General features: G+C 42.2%; 1 protein-coding gene across 3 annotated transcripts in view; it reads left to right on the forward strand.

Annotated features, from left to right (window-relative positions):
* Nucleotides 1–27,853, forward strand: part of FMN1 (formin 1) — a 402,553-nt gene that overhangs the window by 300,344 nt on the left and 74,356 nt on the right. For all 3 annotated transcript variants that reach the window (XM_059372455.1, XM_059372453.1, XM_059372454.1), the window contains one exon: nucleotides 22,104–22,196. In XM_059372455.1, coding sequence (XP_059228438.1) covers nucleotides 22,104–22,196 — 93 coding nt within the window. The remainder of the gene's footprint in view (nucleotides 1–22,103; nucleotides 22,197–27,853) is intronic.

Here is a 27,853-nt window from a genome sequence, read left to right on the forward strand (position 1 = left end):
TGGTCTCTACGCACAACTACTCCACTAAGCTACAGGTCGCAACCTCTGTCCTCTTACCACATCCCTATGAGTTTCCTTTAGTCTCTCCAACACACTCTCTCTGTCTCAGTCTTTCTCTGAAAATTGCCTAGACCACGTTCTATTCCTTTATGACTCAGAAGGTAAGCACCGTGGTCTGATGTAGGTAGTCATATAAATAGCAATGGCCACCCAAGACACCCTTCATGGGTTTGATGCCTTGGTTATCTCTTCATTTGCAGAAATTACATGTAATGTGGTTCTGGTATAGATGAGAAATTAATGGAACTTCCCAGGACCTGTCAAGTCACACAGCAGAGCAGACTGTTGCTTCTGTGTCTGGACTAGCCCTGACAGTGCAGAATAAATGATTTGTATGAAGTAGCTCTCCCTTTGCAAGAGTATAAGTGTTCTTTAAGACAGAAGGAGAAAAAATAAGACAAAAACTAGATCTTGCCATGAGAATGAATGTTCTTTTTTGTTTTTGCTTTCTTTGTGTGTGTTTTTTTGTTTTGTTTGGGCTTGTTTTAATTTTTTTTTTTTTTTTTTAAGAGAGGGAAGGGAGAGAGGGACAGGGGAGAGAGGCAGAGAGAGAATCTTAAGCAGGCTCCATGCCCAGTGCAGAACTTGACATGGCCTGAGGTCATGACCTGAGCCAAAATCAAGAATCAGACACCCAACTGACTGAGCCACCCAGGCACCCATGATTGTTTTCTTTAATTACTCATTGAGTGTGATCCATAAGCAGGATGGCTGGGGTGAGGGGAGGAAGAAGACTTCCAAAGACTTTTGGAGGACATCTGAGAAAGATGGTCCTTTGAATGCTTGTTTGGATTGAACCCTCAGTTAGGATTTCAGTTCCTCCTGAAAACTATTTTAAAGGTAGTAAAGGGAATTCTTTGAAAGCATAAAGTTAAGAGCACAGAATGAAAGAGGAAAATAGAACTGCAAAATTTCAGAAGCTTAAGAAATATATGGACAAGTAGTAAATGAATCCACCAAACAACACGGTGGAATTCTAATCCAGGCGTGGAGAAAGGTGAGAAGCGATGTGATTTTTACCACACGATTCATACATACCACAAATTCACATGTAAATTCATATATATACACACATAAACATTCATACATAGTCAGGTGTTGATAAACCAACGAAATCATTCAAGAAAATTTCTCAAAATGATAGACACAGTTTTCTAATTTTAAAAGGACCAAAGAGGGGTACCTGGGTTACTCAAGTCAGTTAAGTGACTGCCTTTGGCTCAGGTTCTGATCTTGGGGCCCTGGGATTGATCCCCATATTGGGCTCCCTGCTTAGTAGGGAGTCTCCTTCTCTCTGCCTCCCCCTCCTCTCCCCGTTCATGCCGCTCTCTCTCCAATAAATAAAATCTTTTAAAAAATAAGTAAAAGGCCCAAAGAGATTCTAGCACAGTGGAATAAAATAGATCCATACCATTGTTAGAGCATTTCAGAATACTCAGAAAAGAAATGTTTATATGCCTCTAGAAGGAGACGGGGTAGAGGGACCAGATGTGGGAAGAAATTAACCAGAATCAGGAAGCAGAATGGCTTCCGAGTGTCCAATAGCCTCACTAGAAGCTAGAAATGGATTAGAATTCTAAAGGAAAAGTATTCCCAATCCAGAATTTTATATTCACCAAATTGTCAATCAAATATGAAGGCAAATGAAAAGTGTTCTTAAACATGTAAGTTATCAAAAAACTTATCTCCCATGCAACCATCTTCAGGATGCTACTAGAGAATGTGCTTTTTCATGAAATGAGAAGACAAAGGTGACGGGAAATTACAGATCCAGTGGAGAAGGGAGGTGAAGAGATACTCCAGCGCAGACAGCCTAGGATGATAGCCAGGCCCAGAGAGCAAACAGTCCAGACTGGATTAGCTCAAAAGAATCATGGAGAAGATCCCTGAGGGATATGCAGTTCATGTGTCTGATGTATCCTGAATGTTCTGACAAGAGTTCCATGACTAGTGACAAGTTTGGAGTTCATTTAGTGACAAGCACATAGAAAACAGGAAATTAGGAAAAAAAATATATTACAAGGGTGAGAGTGAGGGAGTTTGAGGAGAATGTTTGGGAAAGGCACATTAGAATTTATGAATCAGCTGGGACTGGGAGCTGGTTCTTGTAAAATCATCCTGGTGTTCATGCAGGAGGCTAGTGTGGTCAAACCATGGTGTGCTCTACTGGGAGGGGGCTCGTGTGTGGTGGGTGGGAAGAAAGGGAAGGGAACTACATCATCTATACTGCAGAAGGAAGAAAAAAGTGAAAAGTGCCGGTAGGAGCTTGTTAGAGATGTGCAGTTAAGCACTGAGATAATCAGGACCAATTGGCACAAGTGGCTGTCTCCGGGGGGGGGAAGAACTGGGTGAAATTTGTGGATGGAAGTAGGGAACTGCTTTTCCTGGAGCACATAGAATACACCGGTTCCTTGAATCAGCACAGGTGTAACTTTATTAAATATGCCACAGCACCACATCAAAGCATTTGTAAGTTCTCGGGGGCAGACGCTGGCTTGTGGAAAGTAGTCCTAGCTTGGGATTCGGGAGACGCGGTTCGAAGGTTTAGTTCTGTGTCTTACAAACCATGGGAGAAATCATTACAACTCTGACGGGTCTCATAAGCTCTGTGAGCCTCAGCCGAAACACTGCAGCTGATCATCCTGGCTTGCCCCACTCTGGGATCCTGGAAGGGTCAGAGGAGCAGATGTCGGAGAAAGTCCTTCGGGAAGTGTGGGAGGTTTTCTTTAAACTCATTCAGAAGCCATGCAATTCTCAGTTTGCTCAACGCATCTTGGTGTGCCCAAGAAGGGGGGGGACGCATCAGCCATTGGGACTGTGTGGCTCATTTATCACCTTTAAGGAAGCTCCAGAAGACATGACTTGAATGATTATTGACCATGCCTAATTTATTAGCTCTTTCCTCCTTCGCGGCCCATTTGTCCGAGGCAGGAGATTTGCTAAACCTGGACTCTGAAAGGGGGCTGGATGCATTTGCCCGAGCCCTGACCATGTTGCCATGGTGTTAAAAATATTTAGTTTTGCAAGCAAAGTTTTAGAAATAATAAAAGAAAAACTTTGATATGATTTATTTTTGTAAAGCGATTTCAACAAAACAGACGCAAGGGACTGGGGTAAGTACTTCAGGAAGGCGGTGTGTGTAAAATGTTGATCAGTGTGGTGACTTCTGATGCAAAGCATTCAATTAAGTGGAGCGTGGTGGGTAAAGGTCACCCATTTCCCAAACGGAATGCCTTCAAAGACAAGTCGGACAGAAAGGGGAGAGGAGACGGAAACTGAAACCTGATTCATTTGTTTAATTAATGGAAAAGAAGTTTCTGTTTTCCTTTGAAGCTGCGGTTGTGACATCTCTAGGTGGGAAGGATGACTTATGTCCCGCCAGGGTCCTCCTCTCAGCTCTCCCTCTGCTTCTACCCTTTATTTATAAATCAACACAGTTAATAGAATTTATTTTGTTTCTCTTTTCTCTGACAAGAAACATAAAACACTGAAGTAAAAGCTACTGTCATGGAACAGTCTCGAGTCACAAGCCCTGAGTTCAGATCCTTGCTCCACAAGCCCTGTGATCCTTGGCTTGTCACGTCATCCCTCCACATCTCTGTGTCCTCAGGTAGAAAGGCAGGTATCACTGTCTGTCTTACTGATAGTTTGAGAGGAGGGGCCAGGGCTATATGAAGGAGATCCCTTCACAGAAATATCAGCAAAATGCGGGGTGCCTGGGGAGCCCAGTCAGTTAAGCATCTGCCTTAAGCTTAGGTCATGATCTCTGGGTCCTGGGATCGAGCCCCCAGTGGAGCTGGTTGGGCTCCTGGCTCGGCGGGGAATCTGCTTGTCCCTCTTTCTCTGCCCCCTTCCCGCCCCTCCCGTCTCCCTCCATCTCCTCCCTCTACCCTCCTCCAGCCCCCTCCACCCCCATGTCCTCTCTCTCTCTCCCACAAATAAATAAATACAATCTTTAACGAAACAAAACAATCAGCACAATGTATAATATTTTCCCCTGATTCCCTTTATGCCCTCATTTCTGCTATCTAGTCCAAGAGCAAATCCTGTTGATTCTTTCTCCAAGACAGGCCTTGCATCCATTCAGTGCTCTCCCTATCCGTGGCAAATTTCCAGTCCAGACCAGCCCCTTCTCTCACAGGGGCCCCTGCTTCCACACTTGCCCTCCCTTTACTCCAGTCTCTGCTCATCAGACAAGTCAGGACGCTTTGTTTTGTATTCATACCTCCACCCTCAAAACCCATCACGTGCCTTCCACGTTTCTCCGTGGTGTGACCACTTCTACCTTTGCTATCTCATCTCATGCCACCCCCACCCAGTCCTGGCCACGAAACCCCAGCCTCGCAAGCCTGTGTGTTCCAACCCAATACACTTGTTTCTGCTTTGGGACCTTTGCAACGACTAGTCCCTCAGCCCAGAATGTCCTTATTTTAGATATTCCCATGCCTTAGGCCTTCCCTGTTCACCCAGACTATAGTGAATGTGGGGCTCGATCCCAGGACCCTGAGATCATGACCTGAGCCGAAGGCAGAGGTTTTAACCCACTGAGCCATCCAGGCGCCCCCCCAATGTGGATAGAGATCTAATGACCTTTTTAGTGTTTATACCTACTATGTCCATCAGTACCTGCCGCAGAGTTGAGTGGATGAATGAGGGAGAACTCACTGCTGTGAGAGGTAGTGGGTCCCTTCCCCTCTTCTGATTGGAAGATTGTGTTACAGTTAGTAACTAAGGGTAGGGTAAGTGCCATTACGGAGGGGGTATGTGCTAAATAATTTTTTTTAAGATTTTATTTATTTATTTGACAGAAAAAGAGAGTATAAGCAGAGGGAGCAGCAGGGAGAGGAAAGGAAAGGGAGAAGGAGGCTCCTACTGAGCAGAGACCCTGACACGGGGGTCAATCCCAGGATCATTACCTGAGCCAAAGGCAGATGCTTGAACGACTGAGCCACCCAGTGCTCCTGTGCTAGATGATTTTGACAACGAATTTCAACTCTAATTTCTTTTTAAAGATTTTATTTATTTCTTTGACAGACAGAGATCAGAAGTAGGCAGAGAGAGAGAGAAGAGGAAGCAGGCTCTCCGCGGAGCGGACAGCCTGATGTGGGGCTCGATCCCAGGACCCTGGGATCATGACCTGAGCCGAAGGCAGAGGCTTTAACCCACTGAGCCACCCAGGCGCCCCTCAACTCTAATTTCTAAGACAATTATTATTATGCTATTTCAGCGCCTTCTACAGTTCTCCTTATTCAGTATGAGTTACTGGTTTCTCCCCTAAACTTTGTTACTTGAACAGCTAAGAATCCCTGGAATTCTGGCCATTGACAGGATATAGGATATAAAGTCAACTGTAAAATTGTTTCAGGTTTAGCTCTCGGGTATTGTCTTTCTAAATGGCTCTCAAGGATCTGCTCTTGAATTAACCCATGCCTAAAAATCCTGACATTGATACCACCCAGAAGTAATCATTATAGAATAGAACTCTTACCTAATATGGTTGGTTCATGAGAAAAGTTGGCCCAATTCAAGAATCCTAGAAAATGATACTTGGATCCTTTAATCTTCAACTTAAAACCAGTTAAATATAGCATCATTCCTACACCTTTTTAAGAATGAACTCTTTATTTTTAATTTGGAACCAACTTAGGTTCAGAAAAGTTGCAAGAATAGTATAGAACGCTCATAGAGCCCTTATCCAGTCTCCCGAGCATTGATTATTATGTTAACCACTTTTTGTTGTGATATATTCATCAAAACTAAGAAGCTGGCCCTGATACGTTTCAATTAACTAAATTCTAATATCTCTTTGGATTTCACCAGTTTTTTCCACTAGTGTCCACTTTCTGTTCCAGGTCCCAAACCCAAGTACCGCATGACACTGAGTTGCCATGTCTCCCTCATCTCCACTGTTCTCTCCGCAGCTACAGTTAACAACAGTACTTCAGCAGCTTCTACTTACATTTGTAGAAATAATGCTTTTTCACACTCATATTGTGACAGCATACCCTCAAGCAATTAGATTACATAATTACAGGGGCGCCTGGCTGGCTCAGTCGCGAAAGCAATGCAACTCTTGATCTGGTGGTTGGGAGTTCAAACCCCACATGGGGTATAGAGATTACTGAAAAATGGAATCTTTAAAAAAAATTTTTTTTCAACTGTGTAATTCAATAAAAAGAACAACTTGCATAAATAGGTTTGGAAAAAACACAATTGTTCTTGATCAAGTTTCTACTACATGGTTGGGAGAATTGCTCAGTAAAGCCAGAGAGTGACCTTTCACCTACAAGCTTTCAGCATGCTCTGGGAATCGGGCAGGAGGAATAGAAAGTAGCATTGATTTGGCAAGTCCATTAATAAAGTGCCTTTCACATTCCCATCTGAAGAGAAAAAAAATATATTGGTGTCGTTATAATGGTAATACCCCACCTATGTTCGTAGCTTCACCCTTTGAAGCCACTGGGGCAGGCCAACATAGCGGAGAAGATGGGTATCCAAGATAGGAAGCAGAATGGCCAGCATGGAGCCTGAGTCTTTTGATGACCAAGCCAGAGCTGATGCTACACTAACCATAACCTTGTGTCAGGTCAAAACATTGCTTCACAGAAAGAGATTTGTGGGTGGTTTTGTGAATATCAAAATATTTTTCTGCCCAAGTAAATTGTGTATCTTGGACCCTGTGGAAGATTCACAGTCCACAAATGGATTCTCTTCATGTCAGACAGCAAAATGAGTGAGGTTGGAGGGAGACCTCTTCAACCCCAGCAAAGGGGACTGGAGTTTTTGCCAAGGTCCTTATCTCTTCCAGATTTCTTCCCAGATTTCTTGGCCTTGACGCAGGTCTAAGAATGGAGAGAGGTTATGGACTGTGACTCTACTCTTTAGGTATCCATGGGGAGATCAGTGACCTGAGAGTCCGCAGCCCAGCTCTGAGTTTCCTCTGTGCCACTTAATAACATAAACCTCCCATGGCCTTCTGTTTCTCCATTTCAACTAAAAGGGTCCCCACTGGTGGCACTGGGTGATTTTCAGCTTTTATTGCCTTTTTCCTTAACATTCATGGGTACTTCACGTTGTCTCTGAAAATTCCCTGTAGGTTGTTGGGGTCAGAGGCTGGATAGCATAAGGCCAGCGGGTCTGACAGCCCTGGGTTCAGATTCTGACGCAGCCACAGTATCTGTGAAATTTTCCTCATCCTTAGCTAACAAAAGGGATAGTAGCAGGACTGAGCTCATAGAATTCTTGACTGAGCTCTTGAATGAAATGAGACACATAAAGCAGACAAGGGTCCAAGACACCTTTGGCCATTAGGGCCATTTGTTATCAATCATACACGTTGAGAACTTGACCTAATTTTCAAAGAATTATTGGGTACAGAGATAAAAAGCACTATGTCCAGCTCTGCATAAGACAACCAGGCACCATTAACCAGTGACTTCCTTGGTGCCAAAACTTAAAGAAGGAGGAAAGCCCAGGGAAAATCTATAATGGCTGATGTGCTAAAACTGCTAATTTGATCTGGTTTTGTTTTGTTTTTTTTTTTTTTTTTACAACATTTTTCTTGACTATTTTGATGAACTTTAAAAACACTGTTAAATTTCCAGGTATTTGGGGAAAAAGAAAAAAAAACCAACAACAAAAAAACCCCCAAACCCTCCAAAATATGAGGAGGGCCTTGTTTGACCTTTTCAATCAGTTCATTTGTTTAGCAAATATTTATTCAAAGCTCTGAGTTAGCTGCTAATTTTAAATAAACTTACTGAAATATCAAGTCATTTATAAACACGTTTTAAGAACAAGTGTTACCCTCATTTTCTGGAGGAGAAATGTATTCCTACTTAGTCTTCTGATTTCTCCTCTCTCAAGCACAGCCATCTGTCCCTCGGAACAGTGATTAGAACTTGTTGTCTGACAGGGATGGAGAAGGTGAGCAGAACTTGCCCTCCACCTGTCCTGTAGACTCACTAAAACATTTGTAAAACCCTTCCTGATTGTGATATCATTAAGACAACCAACGAATCTTTGCCACCTCCTATTCAAGGCCCGAGACCTCCAAGCTACAAATACCTCATTTGTTTTCTCATTCCAGGACTCCTCTTCTTCCTAACAGCCTCCCCCCGAAATTGAGTGATTTAAGCTGGGGCTTATTGTTAAACTGGCATATACCTTTAATATATTCTTTTTCCTCCTTGGAGCTATTATAAAGTAAATTGTGAATCACAGTCAATGGCATGTTGGAGTCAGTGACATGGAGTAAAACTAAAAAGGCAGCTAATCTACTAGGAGTAATTAAACAATTGAACACAGTCCCGTCACAAGCACCTGACTCATCTGGAGGACCCGGACAAATTCCTGGGGCTCCCCAGGCCAGCAGGAGGGGGGCTTCACGTAAGCCTCCCTTGCCTTTCCATGACATCAGGGCTGAAGGCGTAGGCTCACTGACGTGGGGGCTGAAGACTTCAGGGAGTTTTAGTAGGGATTTAGGAACCTGTTATGCCTAGGCTTTCCCAGGGGATACTGCTTTTTCCCTCAAGCTTTCTGCTGTCTCCTTTCCACACCCCGCCCCATTTCAGCCCTGCCCAGAATTTCCCCTTTTCCTCTAAGAGTCCCCATCCTTCCTGATGCACTCCAATGTACCCACATAACCTAGAACCAGCCTCCCTTCACAGACCTCACCAGCCCGCCTTTTCTAACCCGCCAGACGCTGGGCTGCAGACTACCGGGGCTGCGGGACCCGTCACTTTCCCTGTGCCATAACTCAACAGAGAGGTAGGATCAATGACAGGTTTACAGGAGAGCAGGACTTTAAACAGCTGAGGTCAGTGTCTGGTGGCTTCCCGTTAATACCACTGACAGCATCCTGCCAGCCAGTCGCTCGGCCACTCTGTTACCCACTCTGAACTATTTCTGATTCTCAACTTTATTTTCAAACAATCCGAAGAAATCCCAACTCCCGGCAAACGGACAGTGCAGCCCTCTTTATGTGAAGCCTTGTTTATAGGCCACGGTTCTCCCGACAGATTTACAAGTGTCTGTGGAGTTTTAAAAGATGATTGCTTAACAGGCATTAAGTGAGACACATAGGACTGTGTAAATATTTTAGCTGGAAAAGGGGACTTTTTTTAAACGTCTGAGCCAAATATTGCATTAAATCTGAAAACAGTGGCAAACTGATTAGGGGTTGTTGCCAGCTTCGTGTTTTGCCAGTGATTCCTGTAGCCAAGAATAGATACCGGAATCCAACCGCCAGTTTAGGCTGTGTGTATTTTAAAATAACTTTCCATCCTTTACTTTCTTCTCCTTAGGCCTTTCCATCGTTTTTTCTTTTCTTGTTTTTTTGTTTGTTTGTTTGTTTTGCTTTTTTTAAAATTTCTTCATGGCTTATCTAGATGTAAATACTCCACAGAGCAGAAAATTATGATTCATGCGACTAACCCATAGAGGCCAAGAAGGCAACGTGCGCCCGGGGATCAGAGACATTGCCAAAGCTTACAGCTGTCCTGGTAGAGCCATGTGGAAACAGGTTGCTTTCGGCTAATGGGGCTCATGTATCTTAGTCACTGGTCTCTTTGTAGCCCGAGATTGCCCTGCTGGGAGGAAATAGTCCTAAAATGAGCATTGTTCCCTCTTCCCCTTACAGATTTCCTTGAATCTGAAAGAGGCAGGCCTGTTGCCTTCAAGACTTATATGTATGAGAGAATCTGTCACTTAATTTTAGTAAAAAATACCATGTGATAAGCATTTGGCTCCAGAGGGGTTTTGTTTTGTTTTGTTTTGTTTTTTGTTTTTAATTTAAGCATGTCTACAGGGAAACCAGTTTGAGCAACGAGCAGGATGTATTGCTTGACCACAAATATAATTTCTGTGAGAATGAAGCACACTACCGATGGAGCTGATTCCACCAGCAACGTCTTAATTTTCACAAAAGACACTCCTTACTCAATACTCCGTCGGTTGTCTGAAAATGGAGGTTCTCTCTTTCCTCCACAAATGGCTTGGATTTTAGTCGTGTGTCCAGACCATTTGATATTGTTGCTTCACAGGTCTGAGCCTCTTAAAATAATGTGTTTGTAATTATTTAAATGTATATCTCAGAAGTCTGAGTGTTTAATGTAAAAAGGCCTGAAGACTCTCCCCCACCGCCATTCGGATAATTCCACTGGTGTTGGCAATAGTGTAATTTACATTCAAATTAAATGGCACACAGAGGGCTTGTCCAAAAGGCTGCTTTCGTGCGCAGGTCCCAAACCTCACCTCATGTTGTGGTTAATCCCAGAATATTTTATATCAGGGTTTGTGTGTCACCAATTATTGTCACCTTTGAGTAAACTCCCTCAAAGCATGGATGGTCATCTCAGTGTTTCCCATTGTCGAGTGTAATTGCTTCATATGCAGGGACCACAGCCTCTGTCTTACAATGACGGGCACAATTGTGGCTTACCTCTGCAAAATGGGATTTTTTATTTTCAAAAATTCAAATTTTTTATTTTCAAAAATTTCCCTCCTTCATCTTTCCCATTTTGGTATCATCTGTGTTGTACCAAAAGCAGTTTGGTGCCATTATGTGTCAAGAACCCTAACAACACTTTTCCTGTTTTAGCCGTATTTCCACTTCTCAAATCTACCCTAAAGAAGCAGTCTTAAACGGAGTAAGATTTTTATGGGCACAGATGTGACTTAAAGCCCAAGTGACTATAAGAATAAGGCAGAAGGGACTTTACTGTTCCACTGTGAGGGCACTAATAGATCAATTAGGATACATCCCTAATTTAGGGTACATCCTAGATTAGGATGTACTCTAGGGTACATTCACTCAATGAAATTTGATATGGCTGTTAAACACAATGCTTGTGAATTCTGTGAAATAATATGAGAAAGTATGTGTGATATCTTTAATAGGAAGAATAATGGTACATAAATTTCTGTATCAAATAAAAGTGTATAAAAATAATATATAAAACCAGTCCTTATAAAATTACGAACAAGAGTGTGTGATACAGAGGCCAAGACACTTAAAAAAAGGTACCCAAGTATTAAATGGTAACTGTTCTCGGTCATGGTGTCCGGAAGGATTCTTTTCCTACTTTTTTGGGGGGTGGGGTCAATATTTTTCACATTTCTTTGTGTGTGTGTGTTAGCTTCCTAAAACATTTTAGAAGGGACTCGCTGCTCTCCTCCGCAAGATGGGTCCCCTTGTCCTTCAGATCCTTGGGAACTTTGTGTTTGTGGCTGCTGCCTAAGGCTTCCCAACAATACGGTCTAACTAAGATCAGAACCTTGCTGAATGGGCCTTTTTCTTCCATATAACACAACTTTCCCCATCTATTGCTTAAAATCCCTAGCTTTTTCAATCAAGTCTGAGAAATAAATTTATACTAAGGTGTTAATGAATTCTTCCTTGATAGTGTTTCCTTTTTTTAACTAATATATGATTCATGTCTGAAAAGATCCCCTGGAGGTAGCATCTTCAGTTCAAGGCAAAACTTCTGGTGGTGATGATTTTCATGCAAACCATGGGAAGGGATATTTTTAAATAAAAGGATGGATTGCTTAACACCCTATAAATCAAGTCATGCCCAATCCATCTATATTTAGGCCTAGTTATGGGTAGGTGATTAATGAATATTTTTCATACTCATGTCTCACAGACCAAGGCTGCGTCTATAACCACATAATCATCACAGTGCAAATTCTGACTCAGCTGTGATGTTTGACAGGAGGGACTTTTGATTAGTGCTTTAGACAATTTCGTGCAAAAACTGTGGTCGGTGGCCCAGCTTTGCAAAGGCTTTCCAAAAGTCCTAAAGCACGTTGGCATGTCCTCACTTGGCCCTGTCACTTCTGCTTAAATTTTTTTCATGGAGAAAACTCATGATCATGGGACATTAAGGTGAATTTGATCTTGGGCAGCCTCCCTCTGTGAAGTGAATCAGCATCATGGGATTCCCCTGGGCTCGAGCTTCCTGGTAGGTTTATTTTTATACAACATTCCTCTGGGGAAAGGGGTACCCACTCTTAATCAGAGTAGCTCTAGTAGCATCCTCTGGGATGGAAAGATTTTCTTCATTGCTATTCTTTCTCTAGCTTCACTTCTTAAACAAGTGACTGTGGAATCTGTCTCTATGTATCTCACCCCTCCCCAATTTGGCTTCCTCTTTCTATGCTTCTAATGCTAAAACTGCTTTTGAGAAGACCAGAGACCTCCCTGTTTCTAGAATCAGTGGTCACTTCTCTGTCTTCTCCTTGACTTTTCAACAGCACTGCACAAAGCTTACAGCCCTTTTTTTCTTGCAATGCTGGGATCCTCTCAGATCACGTGACTCCACATCCCTACTTTTCTGTCCAGCTGCTCACGTCTCCTCCACTGCCTGTGTGCCCCAGGGTTTGTCCTGCAACCCCTTCTCTGGCTACATTCTTCTATCCCAACCATGCAGCCTAAACTGCAGGCTTTTATATATAATGTGAGTACCTAATTGACATCACAGACTTAACATGTCCTAAATAACACTCTTGATTTCCCTCAGATTTACTCATGGCTCTCGCCCTTACTCTGGTCAAGTCTCTAGCCAAATATCCTCACAGTGAGACTTTTCCTGACCACTGTATTTAAAATGACAAGAATCCTACTTCTCTGGCACTTTGTGACTTTCTTTCCCCCAATCCGGGTGATTCTAGTTCCTTGAATCCAGTTCCTTTGAATCAAAATCTAGCCACAGGACACTGAAGATCTGAGAAGAACAGCCCTGTGTCCCTGAGGTCCAATCAATACTATCTATTACCACTTAACTTATCTCAGGAGGCCTGTGCATTCCTATCATGCTTTACTTTTACTCATCATATTTCCTCTTTCTGAAACTACTTCCCTCTTCCTTCATTCTCCTTGGCTGACTGGCTAACTCCTCCTGACCTTTTCAGCTGAACTCATAACTTAACTATTTTGGAGAACTTTCCCTGGCCACCACCTCCCAACCCCGATCTGAGTTGGAAACCCCTACCCAGAGTCCTGTGACACTGGACTATACTACAATTTATAGGTTTCCTTGTCTGTCTCTGTTTCTAGATTCTTATGAAGATTTTTGGAGGAGAGATGACCAATAGTTCTGGTTAAATAGTTTTGCCCCTCAAGATTTCATGTAGTGCCCAGTACAGATACTCAATATTTTGAAGGCATGAATATTTGTGTAATTCGTGTGTATGCGTAGTAGGGCTGGAAACCATCCTGTCTCCTGTGATCTAAGAACAATTTACTCCAAAATCCCATCTCTGTGGAAAAGCAAGCCTATCTGTAAGATTTGACAGAAAGAGGACTGGAGGGGTGCATGGGGGAACCTCTACCTCCTTGTAAGGGGTCTTTGTTCTGTGTGTGGTCTAAACTCAGTGTAAAATTCAGCCCCTTCTTCAGCATTCACAGCTCATGCTCACAGCAAGCACTGTGAGTTCAGGAGTCTTTCCTGAAACTATGTCACCATAGTGAAACTATGCAACTATGAGACCAGGTGTCACCAATTCCTTTATTCCTCTCTTGCTATCCTTCTCTGTTTCCATCTCGCCTTCTGAAAGAGACCCAAACTCTTCTTTCTCTCTTATTAAAGATAGCATCCCACTTCCCTGAAGCCAGATTCTTAGATAACACCCACCCAAGTCCTCATCTGGGGATGGTGAGGTGCTTGGCCCAAAGATTGAATCAAAGATATTTGTTTCCAGTAATAACTATTTCCTGTCTAAGAATTCTGAAGTTAGCTTTTGAAATTGGGGAAAAAAAAAAAAAAAACCCTGGTATCTCATATCTGAATGAATGAATGTGAATGAAAATGGCACGATATCTAGTCTACTTGTGTTTTCTCCAGCCCCTACATCTATCTACCTCAGTTAGATATATTCACATAAAGATAGAGATTTTTCATATATCTATGTTTATATACATGTCTGTGTATGTGTGTGTGATAGTAAAGCCAAATGCTATCAGGGCACTAAGATCTGTACTGCATGTGTATTGTGTAAGACCTCCCTCTACTCATTTGGTAATGTATTCATTATTTAGCAAATGGTCACTGAGTTCTTCTATGGGCTAGACATTGTAGTAGATGCTGGGGATACAACAGTATACAAAGTACCCTCCTTCTGCCTAACAAGAGAGATGGCCAATCATGAAAGTTACAAAGGAGAAGTATACAGTGCTATAAGACTGTAACAGAGAAGACCTCCTTAGTATGGAGTAGACTGTTGAAAAGAAATAGTGATGAGGTAACCTTTGAGCCAAGATCAAAGCAATGACTAACCACTACCTAGGCCTGGTTACTAGCAGTAGAGCAGAATGTCACTGGCAAATGAAAACACTGATGGTGGGAGGGAACTGGTCATATTTGGAAGAACTGGGAGAGGACCATGTGGCTGGACCACAGAGTGTGGCCAGAACAGTAGAGGGAGGCAGGCCATTCAGTGCCTCGGAAGGGCCAATCTGTAGGAGTAATGGAAGCCACTGGCAGGTTTAAGCAGGGGATTGGTATGATCAGATATATGCTTTATAAAGATCACTGACTTCACTGCGAATCAAAGGAGGCAAGGGTAGATGTGGGAAGACCAGGTAAGAAGATACTAAGGCAGCCTGGTGGGGAACGACAGATTCAAAAGCTCTTTTGGAGGTGAAACCATGGTCTAGACTTGTCACCTTGGGAGTCACAGTCCTAGTGATGGTTACTGCAGTGTTTAGTTGCATGAGATTTTCTCGAAGTAGAGAACATAGCCTAACAAGAAAAGAAACGGTAAAGAACCTTCACATGTAATGGTTGAGTACAGAAGGATGAGGCTGCAAAAGAGAGAGGGTGGTCAGAGGTGGGAGGAAGCCAAGGGTGAGGGCACAGAGCTAGGGGACAAAGTATTTTGGGAAGACCAAGGGTTCAGCGGAGTGGAATCCTGCTGGGCAGTGAGCCAAGATGAGATTTGAAAGGGAGTAAAAAAGGCAGAATGGGTAAGATGGGTTCCTTGGTGACATGAGAGCATTTTCTCAGTTCCATCATAGGGGTAAGGTGAATTTTAATGGGTCTGGAAGTACACAGTGAGAAATAGAAAAAGTGAGCCTAAGCAGTTCTTAACAGATGGTTTGACTGTGAAAGGGATTAGGGTATTTATAACATAATGATTTATTTACTAAACACATAATATCAGGAATGTCAATGTAATTCAAAGAGTCTGTGGGGTGGTTGGTATGGTTCCCTTGTTACTGGAAATGAAAAGAGGAAAGCCATGTACAATGTGCTATCTAGCTGGGCTTAGCAGTGTTTGAATATTTCAAACAGGTGAAGAATATTGCAGATAGCATTTTACTGCTCAATACACAAAGGGCTTTTCGTGTACTTTTCATTTAGTCCTCGTGAAATTTTACATATCAAGAAACTAAGAGTCAGGTATTTAATAACTTTCCCAGTCAGTAAAGGGTATGGAAAACGAAGGAAAAAATGTATCTTTATTTTTTTTTTTAAGATTTTATTTATTTGACAGAGATCACAAGTAGACAGAGGCAAGCAGAGAGAGAGAGGGGAAAGCAGACTCCCCACTGAGCAGAGAGCCTGATGGGGGGCTTGATCCCAGGACCCGGGGATCATGACCTGAGCTGAAGGCAAAGGCTTTAACCCACTGAGCCACCCAGGCACCCCCACCTTTTTTAAAAAGATTTTGAACAAATGTATCTTTAGATTAAGAGTACTTCAAGGAAGATGATGTTCTGAAGTATTGTTTGTTGATAATGTATGTAGATACCGTAGATATATTCATAAACGTTAAGCATAATACCATTAAGAAAATACCAACGCTCTCATTTGGAATATTTTTAAAAGTTAACAAATTCTTTAAGTGTCTTGCTAGTATTTATCTGAAGTCTAATTATTTATTAATGGGTCTTTTGTTTTGATAACATTTATTGATACCTTTTGAGGTTGAATGTGTTTGATTTCTCCAGTACAGGGGTATTTCAAACTCATTTCCCACTTCAGATTCATGGTTAATAAAGATGACTGTTGAAGACACAGTCACATCTGTGAGTTGAAAAAACACTTGACCCTGCACAAAAAGCACAAGAAGGTCATTCTTCACTTAATTGCTCATTATAGTTCCAGTTAAAGACTCCAGAGTTTCTAATTAGCTTTTTTTTAAAAAAAAAAAAAAAACGGCTTTATTGAGATACAATCACATTCCACATAATTCAGCCATTTAAAATGTATGATTGAATGATTTTTGATGTGTTCACGGAGTCATGCTACCATCACCGCAGACAATTTTAGAATATTTTCATTACCCCAAAAAGAAACATCATCACCCCCTCAATCTCTCCATCCTTCCTTCCCTGAGCCCTAGGCAACCATGATCTATTTTCAGTCTCTCTTGATTTGCTTATTCTGGTCATTTCATATACATGGAATTCTACAATATACAGTTTTTGTGATGAGCTTCCTTCACTCAGCATAATGTTCTAATCGGCTTTGGAGGCATAAACCCTGTTTATGTGCAAAGCAGCACTGGTGTGTGTTGGCTACATTATTCTGCAGTAACATTCTGACCCAGGTACCAGGTATGTAAAGCCTGTGGTTTCACTCCTAATACCCAGTTGCCCAGCCAAGTTTTTTGGCCGCTCTGCATACGGACTTTTTCCTGTGGATGAATACAGTCACTATGAGGAATGATGTAGACATAATAATTATATCAGTTGAATTCCTAAACAAAGGGCAAAGAATGAAAACACCTTTGATTACATACATATAGGTTGTCCACACCAGGGTCATTTATGTACGGTGGTCTGATTCAAGCCCAGAAATCTGTCTAGATGTGCCCTATGGAATATAATCAAGTCTCTTCTAGAGTAGATGTTCTAAATCCCCCACCCCAGGATTTTCTTCTGATACCAATCACCACGCTAAGCCTTAAATGCCCCCCCACCCCCAATATTTGGCATCAGAGCTGAAGAACTTGAAATAGGCATTTTAAAATTTCAATCTTTTATCATTTGTGTTTGACTTAAATCACCATGAAGTCTTCCTTTGTGTAGCCTTAAAAAAAAAATTATGGAAGATAACTATAAAATAATATACTCTTTTTTCTGCCTACCTTTCCTAACCAAAGTTTAAAAATTCTAAATATTTTACTGACTTTATGTATAATTTTCCCCTTCCATAGAAATCCCTGAATTATAGCTGGCCAAAAGTTGTTTTTATTTTACTGTTTTAATGCATTGGATTTAATGTAATTCCCTAGCCATTCAGTTCAAAGCCAATACCATGAAAAAGAACTGTGTAGGTTTATTGTGCTAATATTGTACTTTTGATCCCTGAATTTTGTCTTTAGTTTATTTTTTTTAAGTTATTTATTTATTTATTTATTTGACAGAAATCACAAGTAGGCAGAGAGGCAAGCAGAGAGAGAAGGGGAAGCAGGCTCCCCCCTGAGCAGAGACCCCCCCCCCCGACGCTGAGCTCAATCCCAGAACCCCAAGACCACAACCCGAGCCGAAGGCAGAGACTCAACCCACCCAAGCCACCCAAGCACCCCTCTTTAGTTTCTTTTGATAAAAGTGTGTTTTGGAGTAGAAAACGAGTAGCTCTGTCTGTGTATGTGTGTATGCGCACGAACGCACGTGTGTGTTTCACATGGAAAGCACTAGGAAGGACACTGTACTGTCCTAGTATTACTAAAAAGAGACCCTGGAGTACAGTATGTTAATATGGAAGGTAATGATTCATATGGTTTGCACGCAGTTCAAATTACTAGAAAGAGAAATTGCTATGTGCCTTACCCATTAACTAACTGCTGTTGCTGACCTATTCACTGCGATGTTTGAGGGCAGAGATTTTAGTCTGGTTTTTGTCACTGATATGTCCTCACTACCAAGTACAAATTGTGGCACACAGTTGCACACATAGGGATTGGTGAATTGATGTATTTGTTGAGTGAATTCCTTGAGGATGAACTCCTCAACCCAACATTCTATGCCCTTCGTATCTGACTCTGATTGGTATCTCTCACGATAACCCCACTGATAATCTTAAAAATCTGCTTAGTCACAGTTCTGTATGTTGCTACAAAAATCCTCTATCATGGTCCTTGAAGTTTGGGGCTTTTGGAAAGATGGGCATCTCGTAAAACTGAGGGAGAGGTAGAACTTGCACAGAACCACAGAGGGGGTGAGGTAGGAATTAGGTAAGCAGAGAAGAGAGAATTCCAGACTGAAAAAGCAGAGTCCAAATGAATCTCTCCTTTCCTCTAAAAATGTATCCTGGCTCCACTAAGCCTACAGGTCCTTCAACTCAGAGAGAGAAACATTCCATGTTCGAAAAACTGCCGATGTACATTTGAGCAATTCAACATGTCTTAGGTTTTGATTAATTCTATCTGGGCCTTGCCTCTTTATCCTTGTAACCTAACCGTGCTCATTCAGTGGCTCCAGCAAACTTTATTCCTTGTTCATAGAGGTCAAAAACAAAAAAAGCAGACAAACACCTATGGCCGTAGCAGTCTAAAACCTGAAATGTTAAAACACGCAAAGCCTTATCTTTCACTAAAATGAGTCACAAGCACTTAAATTTTCAATGAGTTAAAATACCTCTCTCAAATCTGGTGTCCATTATTCCATTATGTTTTGGTTTTCCATATTTAATGTATCTCTCACAATGACCGTTTAGTAGCTAACTTCAGGGATCAATATATTTTTAATTCTGCCAAAAATGTAGTAGGTAATGGGAAAGCGAATGTTGGGTGACTTTGGCTTTCAACATTGGACTCCTGGCACAGCCTGCGTGCAAGGCAGCCTTGGTGGTCTGGTGACATTGAATACGCGCCCTCGGGTTGGACAATAAAAAAGGGTTCTGGATTTGCCAGCAATCTCTCTCCTTTGTGCACTACGAGTCTCCGGTGTCATCAGTAATTAGTCTTCAGGTCTCCCATTGGTCTGCCAGAAAGCCTCTCGGATTTGCCGCGTGAATAAGTGGGAGCGGGCGAGTTGCCTATCAACTGGAACTTTCGACTGTGCGGAGACCATCTGGTGGGTCTGTCAGAGGGCAGCCCTCTCCTTTGATCCCAGAGAGAAGTTTCATTCTAACAAGCCACATGGGAGGCTGGGCTTGTCGGGGTGCAGAGAGGACCTCCCAGCCCAGCAGGGGAGATGCTCCCGTGCGTGCTGGCTTTAGGTCCTGATTTCAGGACAGTTAGGCTCAGCCGCCCAGGGCTCTTGCTTCATCCCTCATTCATCTTTCTCAGAATTTCTTCAGTGAATCCTACCAGTGGGCGGGACAACCTCCCGCCAGGGAACAGAAAGCATTATCCCTGTGTTCTAAACAGGAGATTTGCACCGGGAGCGGCACTTTTCTATAAATACAGTGCATGGCCTTTGTAGTCGCTGGTTCTCAGCCATGACTCCCTTGCCGTTCTGGTTGGGGTGTGTTTCCTGACCAATTTTACTAAGTCATAAAAATAATAGATGATCTTTATGAGGCCCCTTGCCAGTGCCAGGCATTGCACAAACCATGGTATGTGTGTCATCTCACTTAATTCTGATTTCCTATCAGTCAGGGGGTCTCCATCTTGCAGATGAGAGAGACAAGCCTCAGCCCACCTGAGCCTGATAGGACTCTTGGTCCAAGCACAAGCCCTTTACCATACCACCCTAGGGCCTCAATAAAATATGAGCTATTTGATGCACCCCATGGGCTCTGTCACCACAGCCTGGACAAAGGGAGAGCCACAATGATCAACTTTTTAATTCAGGTAGAAGTGAAGGTTTTGCTTTTGTTATTGGGAAAATAAGATCTGCCTTTGGCTTTGCTTTGGCTAGGGAGAAGGGACATCCAAGAAATTATTGTAATGGGTTCAGTGATGTCCTTTTACTGAAGTACAGGCAGGCCTCACCATATATTTGTGTTTATGCAAAATAGTTCTCTGTAAGTGGAACTGTTGGGATTTGAATGTAGTAGAGGGCTTGTTAAAGGATTTAAAAGATTCTCCCACTTCATATTGTAAGAAATTCCTGCTTTGTTTTAAACATGGCTACCTGTGTTCTCAGAATCATAGCTGGATATCAGCAGGAAGATTCATGTGTCTGTGAAAGTTCATGGAAAAAAATGCCAATTCTTGAAAGCAGACATCTTCCAAAGTTTTTTTGACCAATCTCCTACTTCTAGGCCTACCCTCAGAACGACCCAATCTGGAAGATCATATTGGCTACTTTGCTTGTGCCTTGTGCCATTAAGAAGTAGATGTTTTGGGAGGTCTTTAGAAAACACTGAACCCTTTCAAATGAGCTTAGGACAATCACATCGATTCAGAGTGGAGACTGGGACCCTTGTTGTACCTCTCCTAGAGAGGGAGGAAGGCAGGGAAAGATGAGGAGGTCACACTGCACTCCTGGAAAGCCCAATCTCAGTTTGGGTCAACACTGCTAAATTTTTTTTAACCTTCCTTCGCATAAGAATGTAGTTAAGATTAGGAAATCATGTGCTTTTGGCCAGATGTGCATGCAACTCTCTAAAGAAGCTTGGGAACAAGTTAATAAAACCTGCATGGTGGCTTTACAGGGATTAATATGAATACACAAATAAATATGATTAAAGGTAAAGCATAAATACCATACATCAGGTACTAGAGAAATTTAAAGGCTGCAAAAACTTTGGAAACTAAAGGACTTCATGGTGGTGGCAGCATGTCAGAGAGGGTTTTTAGGATGAGTGGAACTTTGTCAGATGCAGCGTAGGTATATATGTGATATAAGCAGATTGGGCAGAGAACCACACGAACGCAGATGTGGAAGTGGGAATGTTGGCTGACGTCATTTAGAAAAGTGGCAGAATTTTGGCTTAGTTGGTCAAATTTATGTGGGAAATAGAGCTGAAAGGTAGAAATAGTACTGTGACGTAAAGGACCCGGAGTTTGAATTTATTATTATTATTTTTTTAAAGATTTTATTTATTATTTATGTGACAGACAGAGATCACAAGCAGGCAGAGAGGCAGGCAGAGAGAGAGAGAGAGAGAGGGAAGCAGGCTTCCTGCAGAGCAGAGAGCCCGATGCGGGGCTCGATCTCAAGACCCTGAGATCATGACCCGAGCCGAAGGCAGCAGCCCAAACCACTGAACCACCCAGGCGCCCCCGGAGTTTGAATTTAATTAGCGAAGAGCACCCACTCATAATTTTATCTCGTCTTGTATCTTCTCTACTTTGCTTTTAGGGAACGATTTTGCCTTGTAATTCACACAGACCAAACAAAACTTAACAGGCCTTAGAGTTCACCCTTGATCTTATCTCCCCAGCAAAAAGATCCCACTTGCCACTCTTCCCCATCTCCGTAAAGGGCAATTCTAGCCATTCCCACTGTGATGGGGAACTGTGGGTTAGGGTGGTTTCCATATCACCAAATCAGAACTGTCTGATTTGAGAGGGGCATGGTTGTATTCTAAGTTACAAATTATATCTGAGAAATGTATCAATGTGTTTATAAATTCTCTCTGAAGTAAATCACACGGAAAACAATTTCACATGTGTTAGGGGAGTGTTAATGGGAGGGGTGGGAGAATGGAAAGCAGAATGAGGGCTTCCCTGGGCTGGGCTTGGCCCTCCTCCTGGCATGTGGATGGCTCCAGGCAATTCGGATGCCTGGGAATTGCTGCAAAATCTATTTCAAGCTCTGTTTCTGGAGTATGGATCTGAAGAGGATCAGGGCCTTTAATTCCCCAGGGAATTCGGTAGTTTTTTTCCTCCCTTAATTTTGGAGAGACCAAAAGCACAATACTTTCCCTCTCCCAAGTCAGAGATTTCTCTGCATCTCTGAAAGGAAAGTTGAAGGTGGTGCATTTCTTTGTTCCTGAAGAGAGGTGTGGAGTGAACTCACTATGTTTGTGTGTGTGTTTGTATGTGTTGTGTCTGTTTTTGTTTGTTTTTCCCTGGAATTAAGATAAATCATGACCGATAAGGATTTTGCACAATGAATCCTGCAGAGCATAGCACAAAGCAGCAGCTCAGCAAATACATGTTCTTAAGCAAATCTAATTCCAAACTTCCCTTCACAGCCAGTGAGAAACAGATGATCGTGGTATGCAAGGAGTCACCAAAGGAGTACCTCCAGCCCTTCAAGGACAAGCTAGAAGAGTTCTTCCAGAAAGGTAGGGGATGACGTCAGCAGCACATACACGAAACTCAGATCTTTCCCTGAGGCCCACGGCCGCTTTAATCCCTGCTAACTACCAGCAGCTCTGCTGATTCCACAGTCCACCTTCCCACCATGGTTCTGTACTCAGCGTAGATAGAATTGTCCCGCTATTTCCATATCATCTTTCAAATCCCTCTTAATATGTCAAATCCTTTAACATTACTCCAGTTCTTATAAATCTTTTAAGGGAAGACTTTTACTCTGTCTCTTCATGGAGCCCCGGGGGATTCTCAGTACGTGTTCCCTGACACATGAATAGGTTCAGAGCTGATACAGTCATGCCTTTTGGGTTTGCAGTCAGCCTGAGCAGGTGGATGGTGATCCCAACCCTGGTTTACAGTGTAGCATCTTGGAAACTTGCGTCGTATTTTTTTATTCCTTTTCTGAATGGAAAATTGGGGCCAAGGGAATGTCACACATCCAGTCATTTGGCAGTCATTAGCCTTTTGGAGTTGGTAGACGCAAGAGACCACTTACTTACCGCATTGACGCGCTTATTAGAAATCTTATGAAGTTGGGTTCCTCCTCCATTATTTTGGCAAGAATAGGGAACTTTGGTTGATCTCTGTTAGTGACCATGGAAGTTTAATGCCTATTGGTTATTCCCTATTCTGATTTCTCAATCCACTTTATGCTGTGAAACAAAATAAGTGTGTGGCACAAACTTGTAGTTATAAAATAAGTAAGTCGTGGGAATGTATTGTCCAGCATGGTGACTGTCGATAATAATACTGTATTGTGTATTTGAAAGTTGCTAAGAGAGTAGATCTTAAAAGTCCTCATCACAAGAAAACAATGTTGCAACTATGCATGGTGATGGATGTTAACTATACTTACTGTGATGATCATTTTGCAATATATACATAAATGATCGTGTTGTACACCTGAAACTAATATGTTATACATCAATTATATCAATAAAAAAAAAGCATGGGGTAGTTAGAGGAAGCTAATGTCTTTGCTAGAAAGTCAGAGGAAAGACATGTAGGAACCTTTGGGGAGGTACCAACATGCTCTTTCTATTTATTAATAAGGCTGCATGATACCACATCATCCACAAAAGACCATTTAAAGAGAATGAATCCATAAAGTATGGCCAAACCACCTTGGGAATTGGCAGGAAGATTCCCAGTCCATGAATCAGAGGAACTCGGTTCCAGCTGTTGTTTGGCACAGAGATCATTGTTCCCTCCTCCTTGATGAGTGCTTGTTTGTGTTGAGGTGGAAGTCAGGAGTTCTCTCTTGGCCATTGCTGAACCTGTTGGATGTTGGATGTTGAACTGTTGGATGATGGAAGCAGTGTCATCCAACAAACTGCCATCCTAAGAGCAGTGATTCTATCCCTTGTATGTTATGTGACTAAGATTAGGTATGTTTTATATGTGATTTGTTGAAGTAGATGCATTGTTTTAGGGTTATGCCATGTGAACATAACCGAAATGGCCTAAAGAAAAAGCATGAAGGATTTCCTTTTGCTGACCCCCGAATTAATCATTTCTGCTTTTGGCCCATGTAGAATTAACTTGAAATGAAGCTCATATGTACTTAGATTCTGTTTTTATTCTAGTTATTATTCTACGTCTGGAAAATTCTATGCTGCATGTATGTAGGTGTTACCGGCCTATATACTATAACGGCCTTATTCTCCTTTCTCCTGGAACCAGCTAGCGTCTTAACATGTCTCTTGCGAATCTTAATTTTTGTTGTGGTGGGAGAAAGAGAAAGTACAAACAGATTTAGACCCTTGAAAATCTTCAGTGCCTTAGAAAAGGAATTTGCAAATCATTTTTGGGGTTATGTGTTTGCTTCTCCTCTGTTAGGTTTTTCAAGAAACTTCTGGTCTATCTGACAGAGGAAATTGAGTGGAGACAAACTGGACCGTATGTCAGAAAGGCAAGGCTGTGGCTACAGTAAGATGTTCTAGGAAAACCAGTGATTCTCAATCTGGTCTGTAGACTGGAATCACTTGGGGGAGAGTTTTTAAAATATTTTGATACCCAGGCTGAACTCCAGACCTCCCAGCAGCATCTCTGGGGGGGTGGGACCAGGCTTTTAGCATTATTGATTTGCTCCCCAAGTGATTTCAGTGTGCAGCCCAGGTTGAGAACCTTTGCTGTCCAGCTTAGGTCACCATCAATGTGTCTTCAAAGATGTTTATTCAGGGGCACCTGGCTGGCTCAGTCGGTAGAGCATGACTCTTACTCTCAGGGTTGTGAGTTCAAGCCCCACAATGGGCAGGGAGCCTACTTAAACTAAAAAAAGTGTTTATTTAAGAAGCTGCTGTACCTCAGGCACTCCTTGCTCCTCTCTCACGAAGAGTCTTACTGAGAAAAGATCTCCAGCTGAATAAAGGAATCTGTTCTCCCTGAACCAGTGCAGGGAAAGGAAGTCAGGAAGAACTTTAGAAATAACCTGAAATCACGAACAGCTAAAGCAAAGCTCAGCAAGAATTTAAATGGAAGCCACCATTTGGACAGAATTTTAAAATACAAAAATAAAATATCATACCATTGGAATCTTAAATATTCCTAATATCGTGTGGTGAAAAGAACCACTGTTGAAATCGCCCATCACTGTCATCTCATTGGTCAAAAATCACTTAGCCAAAATCAGTCTAGCATTGTGCGGCCCAATACACATGGCAGGCACGAGCCACATGAAGATGTTGAGTTGATTTTTTATATTGATTACACAGTAAAATGATATTTTGAATATACTGGCTTTTAAAATAAGGTATTATTATTAATCTTAATTTACCTGACTCTTACAGTTTTTACGCATGGCTACTAGAAAATTTAAGATGATGTATGTGACTCATAATATATTTCTTTTGGTCAATCCTTGTCTAGACACATGGTCTCTTGGCCTTTCTCATCTCATTCCTTCACTCCCCTCTTCTCGTTCTTGCTCAGCTTGAAGCCTCAATTATGGGAATGCAGTTTCCAGAGCTAGCCCTCCCCACTTTTGCTCTGGTCCTGGCCATTGTGGGGCTCACAGGTGGGGGTGGGTGCTTCACTGAAGGAGATGACAGCGCGCTACTTCATCCAGCTGCTTCCCTGTGGCGCAAGGGGTGGGGCTCTGCCATGTTGCAGCACATGCAAATGGCTGCTGTAGCGTTCTAAGCAGTAGCACCTTTTCTATGTGGATGTTTCACTGAAGGACGAATTTTCTTCCTACTGTAAATATGCAGTATAATACAACAACTATACAGTTTTAAGTATAGGAGCTCTAAATATGCCATTCATTTTAAGTCTATGTCTAAATATGCCATTCATTTTAAGAAACATCATTATGACAAGGGCTACTAAGAAAGAAAAATTGCTGGCAGTTAAATCACAACGTGTCATAAATAATAAGATGTACCACCAAAAGCAGGTGCTAAGATCTGAACATTCCATCAAGTTTGAAGTTGATATAATACAGTGCCATAATGAGGCGTATAGCATGAGGGAGGAGGAATGCCTAACACATCCGGGTAAGTCAGAGAAGGTTTGGAACAAAGATGTTTTTGCTCAGATTTGACCCCCCCCAAAAAAAATAAATAGAAAAAAACCAAGATACTGATAATGATGGCGATGACTGCGGATCCGTGGGTGATCACTCACATTTGCAGAACCGTACCGCAGATATGGTGGGGAGAAGATCTTCTTTCTTATTCAGTCTTCGTGACAGTCTCTGGAGTCAGCACTATGATCCCCCTGTTATACAGACAAGGAAACTGAAGACTAGGAATCCTCAGCTGACAGGTTATGAAGGGCATTGCAGGCAGAAGAAAACACTGCAAATCTCGGGATGAAAGACATGAAGTATCTGGGGAATGGCAAGATACGTGGCGTGGCTAGATCACAGCGCATAGGGGAAGAACACAAGACCAAAAAGGGAAGGAGAGTTACAACAGGACTTGCTGAACAGTCTGAACTTTGCCTTATAGGCAACAGGGAGCCTTTGAAAAGTACCATGTATGGGAGTGACACGGTCACACTGAGTTTGCTTTGTTTTGGTGCATGGGATCCTTTGCCTTTATATTGTTAAGAAATGCATTATAAAGGGCAATATGAAGGGGAGTTGGAATAGTAAAAGGCAGGAAGGGTGTCTATCAATTTATTCTACAGTAGTCCAGGCAAATGATGGTAAGAGCAAAAGCAGTCCCAGAAAAATAACAAGGAAGGGACACATTTATAAAGCTTTTAGGAGTTACAGGACGAGATAACCCCAATTGAAGTACAGAAACAGGAGAAAAGGGTCACTCCCCCTTTTTCTTGCTTGGATAACTGGCTTGATACTGACAAGGAAAACCAGATTTGGGATGGAAAGCAATGCAGTACACTTTGAACACACTGATTTGACATACGAATAAGATACCCTGGTAGAGACATTAGGCTCATGGGAGAGTCCTGAATGAGACTACTGTCTCATAGAGGGTAGAATTTCAAGTCATAGGAATGAATGAGAAAGTCCACAGAAAGGGTGTCAAATGAGAACTTCCAGTAGTCCTAGAGTTTCGAAGCTCAGGACATAATATAATAACCCTAATTGAGAAAAGATCCTTCCATTCTTTTGTAATATTTGAGTATTTGGCAGGAAAGCCAGTTTTCTATTAGAAGTCTTATCATTCAGAAACTCTTAAGCAATTGAGCTCTTTATTCCCGAGAAGTCACACACATGCATGGTGACTCAGGGGATTCATAGTTCGGCTAATTTTTGTATGAGCTGCAATTCAGTTCTTCTAACAATCATGACGGTTTCATTTTTCTCTTGTAAATCATATCCTGTTGCCACACTCAAGTAGAGATGATGTATTTGTCTTTGTGTCGTCCTGCCCTTCTCAGAATGCCCTTAAATGTGACTTGACCAAACTCTGGTACTTGTTCTGAACTCATTTCATTTCCTGGACAGAATAGAAAGTAATTTTAATGCCTCCATCTTCCAGAGGTACAATCCATGGTATCTGGGCCTTTCTCCTTGCGTGGTTTTTATTTCCCACAGTGGGCTCTTGTTGAGTCCAATTTACAGCTCAGTTCAGAGGTACCTTGTACAGGCATTATTTGAGCTCATGTTTTCCCACCCTCAGATCAAACATACTCATAATGATATGGCCTTCAAAAATGTGATGCTCACATTAAAAGTCCCCATAAACATGGCAGGGATCCTGTAATTGAAAGAAGGCGCAGAGCAACTGATTAGATCCCAGGTAGAGATCTTGTAGGTGGTCTTTGCATGCTGTTAAATTGGTCATTTGTATTTATAGCTTTGGCAGGGAGGGCTGGAACCTAAACCGGCGCTAAGACCAGCAAGCACTCTCCCACACTTGGCCCCATCTCCTTCTGCATCAGTTTTAGCGGGCATCCACCAGTGGAACCAAATCCCAGTGAGACTGAAGGAGCCAGACTAGTCCTAGTTCCTCAAACTATCCCCCAGGGTTCTTTGACCAGATGAGATTGACAGGTACTTTATGTCCAGAAACTTTTCTAAAAAATAAATAGATAAATTTACAGAACTAAAAAACGGGCAAAACAACAACTCTAATTTCCCCCACACCAAATGCAGAAAGGATTACCTAAGTAGCTGACTACTCCTGACCTCTGAGATTGGCCCAGCATTCACTCTCCC

This window comes from Mustela nigripes, chromosome 13 (genome assembly GCF_022355385.1).
Source record: "Mustela nigripes isolate SB6536 chromosome 13, MUSNIG.SB6536, whole genome shotgun sequence".
NCBI classification, from domain to species: Eukaryota; Metazoa; Chordata; class Mammalia; order Carnivora; family Mustelidae; genus Mustela; species Mustela nigripes.